Source organism: Hirundo rustica, chromosome 3, assembly GCF_015227805.2.
Source record: "Hirundo rustica isolate bHirRus1 chromosome 3, bHirRus1.pri.v3, whole genome shotgun sequence".
Classification (NCBI taxonomy): Eukaryota; Metazoa; Chordata; class Aves; order Passeriformes; family Hirundinidae; genus Hirundo; species Hirundo rustica.
In genome coordinates this window covers 115,728,692-115,742,779 of record NC_053452.1, presented here as the reverse complement: position 1 = coordinate 115,742,779, position 14,088 = coordinate 115,728,692, and the positions used below count along the sequence as shown (strand labels likewise).

The window sequence follows — 14,088 nt, the reverse complement described above, 5'->3', positions numbered from 1 at the left end:
TTTTGAAGGATTTTGGTGGATTTTGGCGGGTGCTGGGAAGAAGGGAAGGCGCAGGATGAGGACGGAGACGGAGCCATCCCAAATATTCCGGATCAGCCTCCCAACGGCTCATCCCGATCCCCCAACCCCTTCCCAATCCCAAACACCTCCCCACTTTCCCATCCCGGCTTCTACCTCCGCCCGGCCCCGCAGGAGAAGGTTCCGGAAGAGCCGAGAGACGGGAACGGCGGGGCCTCTACGGCGGGACATCCATCCCAGCGGCGGGAATTGCGGATCAGGGACGGGCGATCCCACCTCCGCGGGCGCGGCGGGAGATCTCCGTGGGATCTTCCCGATCCCTCCGCCCGGTCGGGAAGCCGACACCGCTCTCCGCATGAATATTCCATGAGGATCCGCGGAACCCGAGAGCCCTCCCCCCAGGGGGGGGGCCGACGCCCGCCCTTCTCCCGTTTTTCCCGGAGGAACCAGGCTCCGGAGGAGCCAGGCTCCGTCGCGTCCTGCTTGGGAAAGTTTGGGGTGGAGGATGGAACGTCCCAAGTTGGGAAGAGCTTCCCGAAAAAGTTCAAACCTGTATGAGGCGCCGGAGGCTCCGCCCAGCCTCTGGAAGCGCTCTTCCCGTGGATTTTCTGGGGTGAAGTACGGGATCCCACAAAGCGGATTTTCCGGGGATTGAGCATGGATCATCTGCACTTCCGCAAACCCTCTTGGCTTTATCCTTCGGGATTTCTCCCCTGGCGATCTCCAGACTCCCTGTGGATTCCGGAGCCGCGGCAGGGAGTCGGGAGCAGCCTCTCTCTCTCCTGGCCCAGCTTCCAGCTAAATATTCCACTACTGGTGAATTATCCACGGATAAAAGGACATTTTGAACCTTTTTACTGGGAGCAGCGTTCCCGCCGCTCAATTCCCGGCAGGGATTCCACCCGTCGGGAATTCTTCCCGTTCTTCCCACCGCCGGGTTCATCCTGCACCCAGCACCCTTGGGAAGATCCCGGCCTTCAATCCCTTTGTGCCTCTTCCCAGAGGAAGGACCGGAGCTGGGAGATCTCTTCCCGTTTTTTTCCTGACCCTGCCCTCTCCTCGAGGACGTTTTCCTCCTTCTCCGCCTCCTGCTTTATCCCGTTATTTGGGAGGATCCATCCGCGGGAAGTGCCATGAATTGATCCTTAAAGGAATAGGAGCCAGGAGAAAAACCCCTCGGATTGGGAAGCCCCCGGGGCTGATTCCAGGATCATTCCCTGGAGCCGAGCTGCTCCAGCAGAGCCAAAGGATCCGGGTTTTGGGAGAACAGCCTGGGCTGGTATCCATGAAAACAGCTGGGAATAAAAGGAAGGAGCTGAAGGAACCTGGCAGCCTAATGAGGGCACGGGATCACGGAATCATGGAATTCCCGAGCGGGAAGGGATCCGCCGGGATCATCGATCCAACTCCTACCCCAGCATTCCCACCCTGTCCCTGTCCAAGCGCTCCCGGAGCTCTGGTGACCTCGGGAATTTCACCATTCCCTGGGGAGCGTTCCCAGTGCCCAACCGGCTCCGGGGGAAAAAACCTTTTCCTGATATCCAAAGAAAAGCTGGATCTAAATCCCGTCTGCACCCAGACTTCTCCTATCCGTGTCCAGGCTGGGAAACTCCCTCCATCCAATCCCTACGGATCCAGGCTTCCCTCAAGACCTCTCAGTTCCCTTCGGGCTCCAAAGATTTTGCGGGATAAATATTCCTTGGGTTTTTTTGATAATTATTTCCTGCAGGCTCCAAAACCTGAGGCCACACATCCCAGAGAGCCAAGATTTTCCAGGGTGGACAGGATTTAGAGGAAGAGAGAGCACAGCAACCGGATCAGCTGGGAAAAGTGGGAATGAGGAGGAGGAGGAGGAGCAGGGAAAGCAGACCAACTGGATCAGCCGGGAAAAGCGGGATCAAAAACCAACCGGATCAGCTGGGAAAAGTGGGAATGAAGAGGAGGAGGAGGAGGAGCAGGGAGTGCAAACCAAATGGATCATCTGGGAAAAGTGGGAACGAAAACCAAACGGATCAGCTGGGTAAAATGGGAATGAGGAGGAGGAGGAGGAGGAAGAGCAGGGAAAGCAAACCAACTGGATCAGCTGGGAAAAGTGGGAACGAAAACCAACTGGAACAGTTGGGAAAAGTGGGAATGAAGAGGAGGAGGAGGAGGAGGAGCAGGGAGAGCAAACCAAATGGATCAGCTGGGAAAAGTGGGAATGAGGAGGAGGGAGAGCAAACCAACCGGATCAGCTGGGAAAAGTGGGAATGAGGAGGAGCAGGGAGAGCAAACCAAATGGATCAGCTGGGAAAAGTGGGAATGAGGAGGAGGAGGAACAGGGAAAGCAAACCAACTGGATCATCTGGGAAAAGCGGGATCAAAAACCAACTGGATCAACTGGGAAAAGTGGGAACGAAAACCAACCGGATCAGTTGGGTAAAATGGGAGTGAGGAGGAGGAGGAGGAGGAGGAACAGGGAGTGCAAACCAACTGGATCAGCTGGGAAAAGCGGGATCAAAAACCAATCGGATCAGCTGGGAAAAGTGGGAATGAGGAGGAGGAGGAGGAACAGGGAGTGCAAACCAACTGGATCAGCTGGGAAAAGTGGGACCAAAAACCAACTGGATCATCTTGGAAAAGTGGGAACGAAAACCAGCCGGATCAGTTGGGAAAAGTGGGAAGGAAGAGGAGGAGCAGGGACAGCAAACCAACTGGATCATCTGGGAAAAGTGGGAGTGAAAACCAATCGGATCAGCTGGGAAAAGTGGGAATGAGAAGAAGAAGCAGAGAGAGCACAGCAACCGGATCAGCTGGGAAAAGTGGGAAGGAGAAGAAGGAGGAGGAGGGAGAGCAAACCAACTGGATCAGCTGGGGAAAGTGGGACCGAAACCCAACCGGATCAGCAGGGAAAAGTGGGAATGAGGAGGAGGGAGAGCAAACCAACCGGATCAGCTGGGAAAAGTGGGAATGAGGAGGAGCAGGGAGAGCAAACCAAATGGATCAGCTGGGAAAAGTGGGAATGAGGAGGAGGAGGAACAGGGAAAGCAAACCAACTGGATCATCTGGGAAAAGCGGGATCAAAAACCAACTGGATCAACTGGGAAAAGTGGGAACGAAAACCAACCGGATCAGTTGGGTAAAATGGGAGTGAGGAGGAGGAGGAGGAGGAGGAACAGGGAGTGCAAACCAACTGGATCAGCTGGGAAAAGTGGGACCAAAAACCAACTGGATCATCTTGGAAAAGTGGGAACGAAAACCAGCCGGATCAGTTGGGAAAAGTGGGAAGGAAGAGGAGGAGCAGGGACAGCAAACCAACTGGATCAGCTGGGGAAAGTGGGACCGAAACCCAACCGGATCAGCTGGGAAAAATGGGAATGAAAACCAACTGGAACAGCTGGGGAAAGTGGGAATGAGAAGGAGGAGGAGGAGGAGGGAGAGCAAAGCAACTGGATCATCTGGGAAAAGTGGGAATGAGGAGGAGGAGGAGGAGGAGGAGCAAACCAACTGGATCAGCTGGGAAAAGTGGGAACGAAAACCAACCGGATCAGCTGGGAGAAGTGGGAATGAGGAGAAGAAGCAGGGAGAGCAAACCAGCCGGATCAGCCGGGAAAAGTGGGAATGAGGAGGAGGAGGAAGAGGAGGAAGAGCAGGGAGAGCAAAGCAACTGGATCAATTGGGAAAAGTGGGAATGAGGAGAAGAAGCAGGGAGAGCAAACCAACCGGATCAGCCGGGAAAAGTGGGAATGAGGAGGAGGAGGAGGAGGAGGAGGAAGAGGAGGAAGAGCAGGGAGAGCAAACCAACTGGATCATCTGGGAAAAGTGGGAATGAGGAGGAGCAGGGAGGGCAAACCTACTGGATCAGCCGGGAAATGTGGGAACGAAAACCAACCGGATCAGTTGGGAGAAGTGGGAATGAGGAGAAGGAGGAGGAGGAGCAGGGAGAGCAAACCAACCAGACCATCTGGGAAAAGTGGGGAAAAAACCAACCGGATCAGCTGGGAAAAGTGGGAATGAGGAGGAGGAGGAGGAAGAGGAGGAAGAGCAGGGAGAGCAAAGCAACTGGATCAATTGGGAAAAGTGGGAATGAGGAGGAGCAGGGAGGGCAAACCAACCGGATCAGCCGGGAAAAGTGGGAACGAAAACCAGCCTGATCATCTGGGAAAAGTGGGAATGAGGAGGAGCAGGGAGATCAAACCTACTTGTGCTCCTTGGTCTTCTCCTTGCCTTTGCTGGAGCCGGGGTTGCGGAATATCGAGGGAATTAAAAGGCAAACAAACTTCAGTGCACTGAGGAATGGGGGAATCATGGAATTCTCTGGGTGGGAAGGGACCTTTGGGATCCCTAATCCCATCCAAGGACACCTCCCAGTATCCCAGGGTGCTCCAAACCCCATCCAGCCTGGCCCTGGGCACTCCCAGGGATCCGGGGGCAGCCACAGCTGCTCTGGGAATTCCATCCCAGCCCCTCCCCACCCTCACAGGGAAAAATTCCTTCCCAAGATCCCGTCCAAAATTCCTCTCTCTCAGCTTAAAATTGGGAAAAAAAAGGTGGGAAAAAAAAAGGCGGGAAACGTCCCTGCGTGTGGCTGAGGATCCCCCAGCTCCCAGCACTGCAGCTGGAAGCGCGGGACATTCCCTGGATCCTGCTCCTCTCCATTTTTCCTCCCTGGATCTGCCCCCTCTTTTCCTCCATTTTCCACCCTGGTCCTGCTTCCCTCTTTCCTCTTCCCTGTTTTCCTGCCTGGTCCTGATCCCTCTTTTCTCCTCCATTTTCCTCCCTCTTGTCTCCTCCCTGTTCTCCTCCCCGGGTCCTTCTTCCCTGTTTTCCTCCTCTTTTTCCTCCCTGGTCCTTTTCCCTGTTTTTCTCTCGGATCCTGCTCCTCTCCGTTTTTCCTCCCTGGAGCTGCCCCCTCTTTTCCTCCCTGTTTTCCACCCTGGTCCTGCTCCCGTCTTTTCTCCTCCCTGTTTTCCTCCTTTTTCCTGGCAGATCCTGCTTCTCTCTTTTCTTCTCCCTGTTCTCCTGGCTGATCCTTCTTCCCTCTTTTCTCCTCCCTCTTTTCCCCCTGTTTTCCTCCCTGATCCTGTTCCCTGTTTTCCTCTCGGATCCTGCTCCTCTCCATTTCTCCTCCCTGTTTTCCTCCTCTTTTTCCTCCCTGGTCCTTTTCCCTGTTTTCCTCTTGGATCCTGCTCCTGCTCCTTTCCGTTTTTCCTCCCTGGAGCTGCCTCCCTCTTTTCCTCCATTTTCCTGGTGGGTCCTGCTTCCCTCTTTTCTCCTCCCTGTTTTCCTCCCTGGTCCTGATCCCTCTTTTCTTCTCCTTGTTTTCTCCTTCCTCTTTTCCTCCCTGGGTCCTGCTTCCCTGTTTTCCTCCTCTTTTTCCTCCCTGGTTCTGTTCCCTGTTTTCCTCCCTCTTTTCCACCCGGATCCTGCTTCCCTCTTTTCTCCTCCCTCTTTTCTCCTCCCTCTTTTCCTCCCCTGGTCCTGTTCCCTGTTTTCCTCTCGGATCCTGCTCCTCTCCGTTTTTCCTCCCTGGAGCTGCCCCCTCTTTTCCTCCCTGTTTTCCACCCCGGTCCTGCTCCCGTCTTTTCTCCTGCCTGTTTTCCTCCTTTTTCCTGGCAGATCCTGCTTCTCTCTTTTCTTCTCCCTGTTTTCCTGGTGGATCCTTTTTCCCTCTTTTCTCCTCCCTCTTTTCTCCCTCTTTTCCTCCCCTGGTCCTGTTCCCTGTTTTCCTCTCGGATCCTGCTCCTCTCCATTTTTCCTCCCTGTTTTCCTCCCTGGAGCTGCCTCCCTGTTTTCCCCCGTTTTCCTGGTGGGTCCTGCTTCCCTCTTTTCTCCTCCCTGGTCCTGATCCCTCTTTTCTTCTCCTTGTTTTCTCCTCCCTCTTTTCCTCCCTGGGTCCTGCTTCCCTGTTTTCCTCCTCTTTTTCCTTCCTGGTCCTGTTCCCTGTTTTCCTCTCGGATCCTGCTCCTCTCCATTTTTCCTCCCTGGAGCTGCCTCCCTCTTTTCCTCCATTTTCCACCCTGGTCCTGCTTCCCTCTTTTCTCTTCCCTGTTTTCCTGCCTGGTCCTGATCCCTCTTTTCTCCTCCATTTTCCTCCCTCTTTTCTCCTCCCTCTTTTCCTCCCTGGGTCCTTCTTCCCTGTTTTCCTCCTCTTTTTCCTTCCTGGTCCTGTTCCCTGTTTTCCTCTTGGATCCTGCTCCTCTCCGTTTTTCCTCCCTGGAGCTGCCTCCCTCTTTTCCTCTCTGTTTTCCACCCTGGTTCTGCTTCCCTCTTTTCTCCTCCCTCTTTTCCTGCCTGGTCCTGATCCCTCTTTTCTCCTCCATTTTCCTCCCTCTTTTCTCCTCCCTCTTTTCCTCCCTGTGTCCTTCTTCCCTGTTTTCCTCCTCTTTTTCCTCCCCTGGTCCTTTTCCGTTTTCCTCTTGGATCCTGCTCCTCTGCATTTTTCCTCCCTGGAGCTGCCTCCCTCTTTTCCTCCCTGTTTTCCACCCCGGTCCTGCTTCCCTCTTTTCTCCTCCCTGTTTTCCTCCTCTTTTTCCTCCCCTGGTCCTGTTCCCTGTTTTCCTCTCGGATCCTGCTCCTCTGCATTTTTCCTCCCTGTTTTCCTCCCTGGAGCTGCCTCCCTCTTTTCCTCCATTTTCCTGGTGGGTCCTGCTTCCTTCTTTTCTCTTCCCTGTTTTCCTCCTCTTTTTCCTCCCTGGTCCTTTTCCCTGTTTTCCTCTCAGATCCTGCTCCTCTCCATTTTTCCTCCCTGGATCTGCCTCCCTCTTTTCCTCTCTGTTTTCCACCCTGGTCCTGCTTCCCTCTTTTCTCTTCCCTGTTTTCCTGCCTGGTCCTGATCCCTCTTTTCTCCTCCATTTTCCTCCCTCTTTTCTCCTCCCTCTTTTCCTCCCTGGGTCCTTCTTCCCTGTTTTCCTCCTCTTTTTCCTCCCCGATCCTGTTCCCTGTTTTCCTCTTGGATCCTGCTCCTCTCCGTTTTTCCTCCCTGGAGCTGCCTCCCTGTTTTCCTCCATTTTCCACCCTGGTCCTGCTTCCCTCTTTTCTTCTCTTCTCCCTGTTTTCCTCCTCTTTTTCCTTCCTGGTCCTGTTCCCTGTTTTCCTCTCGGATCCTGCTCCTCTCCATTTTTCCTCCCTGGAGCTGCCTCCCTCTTTTCCCCCGTTTTCCTGGTGGGTCCTGCTTCCCTCTTTTCTCCTCCCTGGACCTGATCCCTCTTTTCTTCTCCTTGTTTTCTCCTCCCTCTTTTCCTCCCTGGGTCCTTCTTCCCTGTTTTCCTCCTCTTTTTCCTCCCTGGTCCTGTTCCCTGTTTTCCTCTCGGATCCTGCTCCTCTGTGTTTTTCCTCCCTGGATCTGCCCCCTCTTTTCCTCTCTGTTTTCCACCCTGGTCCTGCTCCCATCTTTTCCCTGTTTTCCTGGTGGATCCTGCTTCCCTCTTTTCTCCTCCCTGTTTTCCTCCCTCTTTTCCTCCCCGGGTCCTTCTTCCCTGTTTTCCTCCTCTTTTTCCTTCCTGGTCCTTTTCCCTGTTTTCCTCTCGGATCCTGCTCCTCTCCGTTTGTTCCTCCTCTTTTTCCTCCCTGGAGCTGCCTCCCTCATTTCCTGTTTTCCACCCCTGTTCCTGCTTCCCTCTTTTCCCTCTTTTCTCCCTGTTTCCCTCCCCTTCTCTTCCCCCCACCCACCGTTAATCGCTCTCATTGTCCCGCAGCAATTAGGGAGGAAAAAGCAATTAAGCAGCTCGGGGGGGGGAAAGTAATTAAGGCGGCTGGAAAAGTAATTAAGCAGCTCCTCGTGAAGGGCTGGGGATGAGGGACAGGGGATTGATTCCAGAGCCTGAAATTCCAGCTCCTCGTGCCCGAGCTGCTGGAAAACCACCCAGGAAAAAATGAAATCACACAGCCCCGAGTGCTGCTGGATGGGTTTTTGGGAGAATTCCCAAGGAGCTCCGGCATAAAATGGGACACGGGTGGGAAACTGGGAAGAGCAGCACGGGGAGAGGGATCAGCCTGCTCTGATCCAAGAATTCCTGCTTTTTTTCCCCCTGTCCCGATTCCTGCTGTGGGAGCGGAGCGGGAGGAATGATTCCCTTTGCCGGCTGAGCTCCTCCTGGGAGCACCAAACTCCAGCTCGGCGTCGGAAAAGCTGCCAGGACCGGAATTGAATTATCCCAGGCCTCTTCCTGGAAATCAGGGATCTGGTCCAAGTCCTGCTGGAGATGGCGCTGGAGATGGATCGGCCGGGATTCAAGGCAGGATCCCGGTGGGATCACATCCCTCTTTTCTCACTGGGATCCTTCCCTTCCTTCCAGCCCGGCTGGAATTCTCCTTCTCTTCCCGATCCAAACTGCCCTGAGCGGACAGAGGGGCTGGAATGTTCCCTGGAGTCAGGATGTGATCCATCCTGGGCTGGGCAGAGGGGCTGGAATGTTCCCTGGAGTCAGGATGTGATCCATCCTGGGCTGGGCAGAAGGGCTGGAATTTCCCATCCCTGAGGATCCATCCCTGGGTGGGAAGAGGGTCGGGAATGTCCTGTCCCTGGGTGGGAAGAGGGGCTGGAATTTCCCATCCCTGGGTGGGCAGAGGATCAGGAATGATCCATCCCTGAGGATCAATCCCTGGGTGGGAAGAAAGGCTGGGATATCCCATCCCTGGGTGGGAAGAGGGTCTGGAATGTCCCATCCCTGGGTGGGAAGAGGGTTGGGAATGATCCATCCCTGAGGATCCATCCCTGTGTGGGCAGAAGGTCAGGAATGTCCCATCCATGGGATCCGTCCCTGGGTATGAGGAGGGTCTGGAATCTCCTATCCCTGAGGATCCATCCCTGCATGGGAAGAGGGTCTGGGATGTCCCATCCCTGGGTGGGCGGAAGGTTGGGAATGTCCCATCCCTGGGTGGGAAGAGGGTCTGGAATGATCCATCCCTGGCAGGGAAGAAGGGCTGGGAATGTCCCATCCCTGGATGGGCAGAGGATCAGGAATGATCCATCCCTGAGGATCCATCCCTGGGTGGGAAGAGGGTTGGGAATGATCCATCCCTGGATGGGCAGAGGGGCTGGAATTTCCCATCCCTGAGGATCAATCCCTGGGTGGGAGGAGGATCTGGAATTTCCCATCCCTGGGTGGGAAGAGGGTCTGGGATGTCCCATCCCTGAGTGGGAGGAGGGTTGGGAATTTCCCATCCCTAGGATCCATCCCTAGGTGGGAAGAGGGTCGGGAATGTCCCATCCCTGGGATCCATCCCCGGGAGAGGGGCCAGGGAAGTGCAGATCCTGCGTCCTTTCCCTCTTCCCGGAGGGACGGATGGCCGGGATGAGGGATGCCGGAACACAGCGCATTCCAAGCGCGTCCCTCCTTTTCCTCTCTTTCCCTCCTCCTTCTCCAAGTGTTCCCTGGATCTTTTTCCTCTCCTGATTCCTGCATCCCCTCCATTCCCGGCACTGGGATCGGGGTGTCCGGGTGGGTGACCTCAGGCAATTCCCGAGGGATCCGGGATCCTTTTCCAAGAGCCTGGTTGGAGCAGCCAATGCCAAATTCCTCTTTTCCCTGGGCCATTCCGAAGGTGACTGCGGCCAGGTGGAGAATTCCCACTTTATCCCTCAAACAGCTCGGTTTGGAGCACTTCCCTCAGGAAAATCCCTCTCGGTCCCGCCCTGCTGCTGTTCCCGGGGAATTCTGCTGCCAGGCGCTGGAACCTGGAGCCGGGAGGGTGACCCCGGGAATCAGGGATCAGGGAATCGGGATACCTGAAGGGCAACGCCAGGTGTTTTCTCTCTTTCCCTTTGGCCTTGGATCTGCAATCCGGAGGAGCGATTCCATGAGTTGTTGATCCGGGGATGGATTCTCAGCCACCTTCTCCTCCCCGGAGCTCGTCCACGTGCACGGAGAAATCCAACAAAGGCAATCCGGGAGCGTTCCAGAGGGAGAGCTCCCTGTGCCGGGGCTTCCCAAGGATCCCGGGGAAATGGGAGGGAGGGATGGATTGGATGGATGGATGGATGGATCCATGGATGGGTGGATGGATGGAATGGGTGAGAGGGAATGGGTGGATGGAGGGATGGATGGATGGATGGAATGGGTGAGAGGGAATGGATGAGAGGGAATGGGTGGATGGAGGGATGGATGGATGGATCCATGGATGGATGGATAGAATGGGTGAGAGGGAATGGGTGGATGGAGGGAGTGATGGAATGGGTGGATGGATGGAACGGAAGGAGGGATGGATAGATGGAATGGGTGTTGGATGGAGGGATGCATGGATGGATGGATCCCTGGATGGATGGATAGAATGGGTGTGAGGGAATGTGTGGAGACAGGGATAAATGGATAGATGGAATGGGTGGATGGATGGATGGATGGAATGGGTGGGAGGGAGGGAGGGAGGGAATGTGTGTTGGATGGATGGGTTGATGGATGGATGGATCCCTGGATCCATGGATGGATGGATGGAATGGGTGAGAGGGAATGGGTGGATAGAGGGTAGATGGAATGGGTGGAGGGATGGGATGGAAGGAGGGAAGGATGGATGGATGGAGGGATGGATGGATGGATGGATGGATGGATGGATGGATGGATGGATGGATGGATGGATGGATGGATGGAATGGGTGTTGGATGGAGGGATGCATGGATGGATGGATCCCTGGATCCATGGATGGATGGATAGAATGGGTGTGAGGGAATGGGTGGATAGAGGGGACGGATGGATGGATGGAATGGGTGAGAGGGAATGGGTGGATGGATGGAATGGAAGGAGGGATGGATGGAGGCATGGATGGATAGATGGGATAGGTGGATGGATGAATGGATGGATGGATAGATCCATGGAGGGATGGATAGAATGGGTGAGAGGGACTGGGTGGATAGAGGGGTGGATGGATCCATGGATCCATGGATGGAGGGATGATGGATGGAGAGATGGAAGAATGGATGGAATAGGTAGATGTATGGAGGGATGGATGGATGGATGGATCCATAGATGGATGGGATGGATGCAGGGATGGATAGATAGAGGGGTGGATGGATGGTAGATGGATGGATGGAGGGATGGAATGGATGGATGCATGGATCCATGGATGGAGGGATGCATGGAGGGATGGAGGGATGGATGCAGGGGTGGAGGGATGGGATGGATGGATCCATGGATCCATGGATGGAGGGATGATGGATGGAGAGATGGAAGAATGGATGGATGGGATGAACAGATGGATCGATAGATAGAGGGATGGATGAATGGTAGATGGATGGAGGGATGGGATGGATGGATGCCTGGATCCATGGATGGAGGGATGATGGATGGAGAGATGGAAGAATGGATGGAATAGGTGGATGTATGGAGGGATGGATGGAATGGGTGGATGGATGGGATGGACAGACAGAGGGATGGATGGATGGATGGATGGATGGATGGATGGATGGATGGATGGAGGAATGGATTGAAGGAAGGATCCACGGATTGCTTGGAATACAAACAAGGCTCCAGGAGCCCCTTCAGAATCCCCTGACTGGAAGGAGATTTATCCTTGCTGGGATTAGGAAGGGCAGCGGGAATCCCAGGGGAGGGTGATCCCAGAAAAAGCCCTTTCCCTGGATCCAGACGCCATGCAGGGACTGCTCCCATCCATGCACACACCATTCCCAAAGGGAAGCAGGGACGCCACATCCCATACCTGCGATCCTCCGGGTCTTCGCTGTCCGGAGGAGACGCAGCCAGGAGGAAGAGGAACGCGAGGAATTAACCAACATTCCCAGCCGGAAAAATCCCACGGGAGCAGGACAGCGGGAGGGGGCTGATCCTCAAATCCCAGGAATGGTTTGGGCGGGAAGGGAGCTTAAGGATCATCCCATTCCAATCCTGACACCTTCCACTATCCCAAGCTGCTCCAGCCTGGCCTTGGACACTCCCAGGGATCCAAGGCCAGCCACAGCTTCTCTGGGAATTCCAGCCCAGCCGGGAATTCCTTCCCAATATCCCGTCCATCCCTGCCCTCTGGCAGTGGGAAGCCATTCCCTGTCTCCTGGCTCCATAATTCCTGGTATCGCCAGGAATGTAGGATGTGGGTGCCTGGGATGGGCTGGAATGGGAGCAATCCCCAAAAATCTGGGATTTCATCCCCCCAAAAATCTGGGATTTCATCCCCCAAAAATCTGGGATTTCATCCCCAAAAATCTGGGATTTCATCCCCCAAAAATCTGGGATTTCATCCCCCCAAAAATCTGGGATTTCATCCCCAAAAAATCTGGGATTTCATCCCCCAAAAATCTGGGATTTCATCCCCCAAAAATCTGGAATTTCATCCCCCAAAAATCTGGGAATTCGTCCCCAAAAATCTGGGATTTCGTCCCCAAAAATCTGGGATTTCGTCCCCAAAAATCTGGGAATTCATCCCCCAAAAATCTGGGATTTCATCCCCAAAAATCTGGGATTTCATCCCCAAAAATCTGGGATTTAATCCCCCAAAAATCTGGGATTTCATCCCCCAAAAATCTGGGATTTCATCCCCCAAAAATCTGGGATTTCATCCCCCAAAAATCTGGGATTTCATCCCCCAAAAATCTGGGAATTCATCCCCAAAAATCTGGGATTTCATCCCCAAAAATCTGGGATCCCTCCCCAAAAATCCGGGATCCCTCCCACCGGAATATTTTGGTACCTTGCCACCGCCTTGTATCCATCGTGAAACTTAATCCTGGATCAGGCGCCGGAGGGAAAGAGAGAAAATGAGAAATCCCAATCAAATCCCAACGTCAGAATTCCCGAGGGAGCCGGGACACCCCTTCCCAGGAGGGTGGGGCTGTGTCCGAGCTCCGGGTGCTCCAGGGAGGGAATTCCAGCTGTGCATCCAGCCCAGAGCGTTCCAACCCCGCAATTCCAGGGAAAAAAACCCGGCTGGAGGCCGGATCCGCACTTCTGGGATGGGGAACGGGATCTGTCTCCCGCAATTCCAGCATTATCCATTGCTCCTGCTCCATCTGGGAGATCTCTTCCACCAGGTTGGGGTGGAATTTACATTCCCAGAATCCAGGAAAAAAATCTCCAGGTTCTGGAAGCTCTGCCCTGGGAATCACTCCATTGGTTTAAGCTTTTTCCCGATTTTTCAGGATCCTCGGGATGCATTCCACACCCCCCCTGCCCCGGGAATTTACGATTAACGTAATTTAATTAAATTTAACTGAAAAGTCGGGAAAAAGAGATGGAAAACCTTCACTGGCACTTCCTTTCCCAGGATGGAAAAGATCCCAAACTTCCCGGCGGTGGCACCGTGACATCCCAAAGATCCGTGCCCGAACGCCACCGGGAATTTGGGAATTTTGGACCCCTCTTACCTATAGGGACAGGGATGAATCACCCACTATCCCGAAATTCCAGACATTCCCAGCACTGATCCATGTCCCCAAGTGGCACATGGGAGTGGGAATGGGAATGGGAATGGGAACGGGAATGGGAATGGGAATGGGAACGGGGATGGGAATGGGAGTGGGAATGGGAGTGGGAATGGGAACGGGAATGGGAACGGGAATGGGAATGGGAGTGGGAATGGGAAAGGGAACGGGAACGGGGATGGGAATGGGAATGGGAATGGGAACGGGAGTGGGAATGGGAACGGGAGTGGGAATGGGAGTGGGAGTGGGAGTGGGAATGGGAGTGGAAGTGGGAATGGGAACGGGAATGGGAACGGGAATGGGAGTGGGAATGGGAGTGGGAATGGGAATGGGAACGGGAGTGGGAATGGGGAATGGGAATGGGAGTGGGAATGGGAGTGGGAATGGGAATGGGAGTGGGAATGAGAGTGGGAGTGGGAATGGGAACGGGAATGGGAGTGGGAGTGGGAATGGGAGTGGGAATGGGAACGGGAATGGGAATGGGAGTGGGAATGAGAGTGGGAACGGGAATGGGAATGGGAATGGGAGTGGGAATGGGAATGGGAACGGGAACGGGAATGGGGAATGGGAATGGGAATGGGGAATGGGAATGGGAATGGGAATGGGAATGGGAGTGGGAATGGGAGTGGGAATGGGAATGGGAATGGGAGTGGGAGTGGGAATGGGAACAGGAATGGGAACAGGAATGGGAACAGGAATGGGAGTAGGAATGGGAGTGGGAATGG

At 54.4% G+C, this 14,088-nt stretch overlaps 1 protein-coding gene across 2 annotated transcripts in view; it reads right to left on the bottom strand.

The window, feature by feature from the left end:
• Window positions 1-14,088, bottom strand: part of OTOF (otoferlin) — a 141,614-nt gene that overhangs the window by 101,283 nt on the left and 26,243 nt on the right. Inside the window, exons 6-8 of one of the 2 annotated variants that reach the window (XM_040058710.2) lie at window positions 11,650-11,670; window positions 9,728-9,775; window positions 4,200-4,229 (exon numbers count right to left, since the gene is read on the bottom strand). In XM_040058710.2, the coding sequence (XP_039914644.1) occupies window positions 4,200-4,229; window positions 9,728-9,775; window positions 11,650-11,670 (99 nt within the window). Of the gene's footprint in view, window positions 1-4,199; window positions 4,230-9,727; window positions 9,790-11,649; window positions 11,671-14,088 lie in introns of those variants that run through there. The other variant, XM_040058712.2, reaches the window with a different exon arrangement.